General features: G+C 43.3%; 1 protein-coding gene across 1 annotated transcript in view; it reads left to right on the top strand.

Moving 5' to 3' along the window:
* Positions 1 to 6,000, top strand: part of LOC108801662 (G-protein coupled receptor 35-like) — a 76,935-nt gene that overhangs the window by 7,871 nt on the left and 63,064 nt on the right. The window contains exons 3-5 of the mRNA XM_018573564.1: positions 4,367 to 4,474; positions 5,391 to 5,444; positions 5,753 to 5,827. Of these exons, the coding sequence (XP_018429066.1) occupies positions 4,367 to 4,474; positions 5,391 to 5,444; positions 5,753 to 5,827 (237 nt within the window). The remainder of the gene's footprint in view (positions 1 to 4,366; positions 4,475 to 5,390; positions 5,445 to 5,752; positions 5,828 to 6,000) is intronic.

Here is a 6,000-nt window from a genome sequence, read left to right as displayed (position 1 = left end):
CTAAACCCCCCCCCCCCCCCCCCCCCCCCCCCTTACTTGAATTGCGGTCCTGGTGCGGCTGTGCCCCAGGATCTGTTAATGTAGAAAATACAAGTTCCATATCATATGCCACTGCGGTAGAGGGACTTGTGATTTTCAATGGAATGCAAGTGTGGTGACGTATTCCATTGATGCTTCTTTCTGTCCCTGTTACTGAATGTCTGTACTAAAAATGCACTAAAACGAAAAGGTATGTTTCCAGCCTCAATGTTTGTTTCACATAAGCCAATGTGTGCAGAAAATCATGCATAGATTGTAGTTGGTGTCATGGATCTCACCAAAATTCAGTTTAAGGATCACATGTCATTTAATTAAAGGCCATCATGCTGTTATTAATATAAGCGGTAGGTCAGTTCTTGTCACAGTCATTTTAACAGCTGTTTGTTTGATGGCAGAAAATAGGTCAGAGCACATTATTTATAGATACCATATTAATTTATCAGGCAGAGCTAAGAATTAGGGCATTAAAAACTCATTGTCATAGACAGGCACATGTGGAGCTTGTCTTTCCATTATGTTCCTTGATATACTCCTCAGGCGCTTGTCACATACAACAATGTCTATGCAGCTGCTAAAAGCTTCATACGGGAAGACCTTTAAGGCGAGTGATTTGATTCCTGATTTGCCAGTTCTCTGTTGACGAGCACTGATAATTACATTCACCGCTGTAAATAGCTTGAGATGCAGAGTGATAAGAGGCTCTCTATGAATGTTAATTTGGTAGGAAAAAAGCTAGAGAGTTTTGAAGATAACAAGGACTTTGTAACATCAAGATTGGAAAATGAGATTGAGTTTTCATACATTTGCTGTGAACCACACAATTCAGAGTAGGTCATTTAGAATTAATGAGTAATATATAAGAGAAAGTGACCTGATGTAAATTACTTCTCTTATATCTAGAATATATTATCTGTATCACATGCCTTCTTATGTAAGCTGTGTGACATGAGCCGCTACTAATCACCCTTCAAAGTACGAAGCAGCCACCCAGCTAAACCAAGTTACTACAGCTCCATTACAGACCTTTGACATAATTTCCCTGTAACAGAAATGCAATTACAACAGATGCGACAGACAACAGGCTTATTTCACAGGGATGTTAACCTGCGAGGATCGTTTATAGCAGCAATTCTCAACCTTTTTCTCAGGCCCCCTTTAAAAGTAGGCACCCCAATCTAAAATGTAATGCAGGGGCCCCATGCAAAAACACAAAAAAGTGGGGTTCCCCATTCACATCAGAGCCCCCTTTTCATATCAGAGTCCCCCTTTACATCAGTAGCCCCCTTCACATCAGGAGCTCCCCTTTACACCAGAGCTCCCCTTATATATTAAAATCCGTCCCCTTTCACACCAGAGTTTCCTCTTCACATCAGTAGCCCCCTTCCCATCAGAGACTTCAGTTCCCCCTTTAAAACAGAAGGCACCCCAGGGTTCCACGACACCCTGGTTGGGAAAGGCTGGTTTATAGGGTAATATGAACGTTTTATGCCCTGCAGCAAAAAGTAGGTGCAGCTACATTGTGTAATTGGCATGGCTTATAAAGAGATCATACTTACATAGAAAGAACAAAAAACAGATAATTATACCCAGTGTGTATACAAAGGGGAATGGCACCACGCAATATCCCTATATAAATGTCAACATTTTAGAAACCAGACTCAAAAATAGCAAAATAAACATTTACTTTATTTTACACATATGGACAGGACTGTCTTGCAAAATACGGGTCACCTGGGATCTATGCAGGGTTTGGTCCGGTCTTTGGTGAATAAAATAAGACATGTATGATTTCTACATCAGAGCGACATGGTGAGAGAGGTAAAAAAAAGCGGGTGACTCGCTAGATTTTAGGGTGAGTTAAAATGGCTGATTTTAACATTTACTAAAATGCCCTATAGTGTATACACTGGAAACAGGCACTTTTACAAGTCTGAACCCACTAGATTTTCACATGGTTCTCCTAGCCTGGCTCTATGGCCCACGATCCAATGTAAAAGGCATACACTGTATATCCTACCTTCACTTACAGGTTTCAGCGAGGGTAAATAAATGAAAGCACACATATCAAATGACCTCTTGTCCTGAATCACTTATAGCGCTAGTTTACTACTGGGAAATAAATGTCATTGGTGGCAGAACGTGGCATGTGTTACCTAACATGTCTGAAATGCAGCTTGAATCACCTCCTTGGCCAGCAGCCACATTCTAGGGCTGTTCAACATCCAAGGAAATCCTGTTAGCAGCGATATATCTTACTAAATTCAGGTTAAAGCCCAACTCTAGCCAAACTGTGTGTTTTTGTTCTAGAGAGTTGATGGTGGAGGGGGGATAGACTTTGTCGCCTAGTAGTAGTCAATCACATTCCACTGGACTTATTTTTACCAGCCATCCAAGTGGCTCTCTCAGTTCAAATGAGTGTTGTGAACACACCCCATAATTTATAGCCATATAGGCAGGGGCGTAACTAGAAATCACAGGGCCCCATAGTAAAATTTTGTATGGGGCCCCTTTGATCTCTAGTTACACTCCTTGCCGAGCCCAATTGAGATCCCACACAGCCCCCCTGAGGGTGACCCTGCAGAGCCCACCATAGACTCTCTAAGGTGGGCTCTGCAAGGTCACCCTCAGGTGGGCTGGTCACACTCCTTACCTGTCCGCCTCCTCTTCCTCCACCGTCGGTGATGAGCCCCGCCCCCTTCCCCCATCACCGGGCCCGCCCCCTCCCCCGTCACAGGCCCCGCATCCTCCTCTGATGCCATCCCCGGGCCCCGCCTCCTCCTCCTCTGCTGGGTCCAGCCTGCTCCACCGCCGCTGCTGGCTCTCACTGACTCAGCAGCAGCTGTGGAGAGGAACGCGCCGCTGCACAGATCACTGCCAGTGATCTGAACAGTGGCACATTTCTCTTTACAGCCGCCAGTGACAGCCAGCAGCGTGAGATGCCATAGTGACCCAGGCCGGGCCAGCCTGTGCCCCGGTCCCCATAGCAGCCGCCTGGGTCGCTATGGTGATTGTTACACCACTGCATATAGGCAACTAACTCACCCTACTCCAAATCCTTAATCCATAGAGTTATGAAATGGGTCAAGGCAAATGTTGTTTATTCAAGAACATGACTAAAGGTGTGAAAAGCTATAGAAACACACTGTTTTAATGAACATAATCCAATTACCACAGTGTCCTGAAGTCAGGGATAGGTGTTAATTGTTTGAGATATTTTTATTGCTGTATGTAGGCCAATTGGAAAGCTTTCCCAAATATGTGTGAAATATCTCCAAGGGGGACAACATCACCTTTATTTTATTTTTGTAACAGGACGGGAAAGGTTAGAACTTTTGTGACTTTTTATTTCTATCTGCTCCTTCCTATCACTGTGACCTCCATTCTCTTCAGTTTATTGTATTGGTGATGCGCAGCAAAAAATTGAGATGAAAACTACCCAGTGGAGTAAAGATAGCAATAAAACCTGACAAAATATCTAAACATTTCTTGTTTAGAAATGTTTAATGGAGGTGGGATTTTGTAGGCTTCCAGCCCTAATTTGCCTATGAGCCCCAAATTTACTATGTATAGGTGCGGTGTGACTGTTAGGATATGTGTGCAAAGAATGAGGTGTATTTTCTATTTACTTTTTTTTACTTTTTTCACTCTTTTTCTGTTCTGCTCGGTGCCTCTGAGGGACCGAGCAGAACAGCCGAGCCGAATGCCGCTCAACGACATTCGGCTATTCACTCACTGCTGTTCGGCATCTTTAAGAATAGCCCGAACAGCAGCGAGTAGCCTGCCGGAGGTTCGGCTCAGTCGATCCAGATGTTGGATCGGCTGAGTCGAACTCCTTCTGCACTTCGGGTCGGCCGAACATGCTGAGCATCTTTAATTATATCATTCATCCTGTGACCAATAATAATTTATTATGACCATATACACTGCAAGTGAAACATTTACCGGTGGAGGTAATTTCTACATTCTATAGGTTGTTATTAAAAAGGGAAAAAGGAAGACAACCACATGTTTTATCATACATGTTCTTTAGAGATAAGTATTCCATTGTGGGTGTTATGTGGATGGTGTTGCTACACAACAGCTCACGGACAAACCACTTACCATAATGGCCTCTGTGTCTCTGGTTCCAAAATAACCCAAATGAACCATAAATCCCTCTTTTTCTCTGGCAGGAGAGACTGTGTAAGTTTCTTCTGCCATATATATTTACCTCTGCATTTCAGCTGTACATTGCGCCACGCATACGCATCTCAGTGTACGGTCAAGGCAAGATTCTTGCCGAGATGGAGCAACTCCGGTGCTCATGCGTGTAAGTTGTCGCATCAAGGGCCTGGCCAATTAAGCAGCCGAAGCTTCAGAACCTGGAAGAGGACCAGAAGAAGACAGAAGTGCCAATGACTGTGGAGAGCAGTTTTGGAGGGGATTACTTCTGTAGGTAAGTCTGCCATAATGTGCTAATATGCTTTGCATACTAGTACATTGTGGTAAACAGCTGCTCAGACCATCTCCCTGTCAGTCACGGCTCCCTGCAGGGATTCCCCCCCTCCCGGCTCCGATCCTCCAGCGCTGACGGATGGAACGGACGGGGAGAGGACGGGTACAGCTGGCTCTGCCTCTAGATAGGCAGAGCCAGCTGTCACTCACGCAGCTGGATGGATCTCGACAGTAATGTCGGGATCCGTCCCGGCTGCAGTGGTCTCAGTATAGCGCGAGCTGTAGCTTGCGCAATATACTGAGCTTTGGGTCATGGGAGGACGTTAGTATATGTCCTCCCGTGACCCTTAAGAGAACTATGGGGAAAAACACTTACCCCATAGTTCTCTTTTAATATTACTTCAAGTGTTTTATACCCCCTTAACATCCTCCCTAGATTTCCCCTGATGTAATACATAGAAAACAAAGAAGTGAGAAGCATGGGGCTTTTAAGGTGTCCAAGCCATAAATCATGTCCATCAGACACATTTCGTTATATACAAAAATATAAATTGTATTAATTTAAAATCAACATGATTCAAGAACATGGTTGCATCAGGAATATCTTCAACATGGTACAATAGCACAATAAAACCAAACTACCTCCTTATGGAGCCCACATATGTATATACATTATTCTCATTTCTTTTCATTCTAGTCCACAAGCATAAATTTATCGTTTTGATATAGTCCAATGTGGGCCCAATCTTCAACGCGTTTTGCAACTGTTTGTGCTTCATCAGGAAGTTTGGAAGTAATCTAAAATATGGTACCAAAGATCAATCAATATATAATAATAAAATACATAACAAACATCATGATAATAATGTCAACTAGATACAAATAACAACAAATCAAACCATACTTCTTGTTAATAGAAATGACAAGAGCCTTGTGCTCAAGGGCTATTTCACAATCACCAAACAGGTGAAGTAGGTTGGAGGTATCCAGGGATAATGGGGATAATAGAAGCATTGTATGGTAATGAGAGGAAGCTCAGTCTGTCCGTCAGTTTGTCCATCTGCTTTCACTTTCAAACTGCTCGGAGTCGCCTGAAATCTGCAAAGGCCTTCACCAGCTGAAAGGTAAGAAATATATTTTTTTAAATGATTCTTAGTTGAATTCTGTGTAAATGGGAACACATAACAGACATATAGTGGGGTTTTCTTAAATTTCACTGCAAAAGTGGAAATACACTTTAAAGAAGAACCACGGGCATTAATATTCTTAATCCTTGCAGTGGGACTATCCTTGGAATGGAGGAGAAGGCAGGCTGCGGGGACTGGTCTAGGAGCGAGCCGGCTCTGTGTTTCAGGTGAGTATTTCTTTGCTATTTTCATCCCTAGACAAAAACAAGAACTTAACCCTTGCAGTGCATGGGGTAACACTACTGCAAGGGTTAATAATATTTATGCCGGAGTTCTTCTTTAAGAGAGCGAGAAAGCAGGAAGTTGCACAATACATAATACATGACAAAAAACGACCCTG

The sequence above is a fragment of the Nanorana parkeri genome, unplaced genomic scaffold (assembly GCF_000935625.1).
Source record: "Nanorana parkeri isolate BGI_ZX_2015 unplaced genomic scaffold, ASM93562v1 scaffold2428, whole genome shotgun sequence".
Classification (NCBI taxonomy): domain Eukaryota; kingdom Metazoa; phylum Chordata; class Amphibia; order Anura; family Dicroglossidae; genus Nanorana; species Nanorana parkeri.
This window is presented reverse-complemented; position numbering and strand designations above follow the sequence as displayed.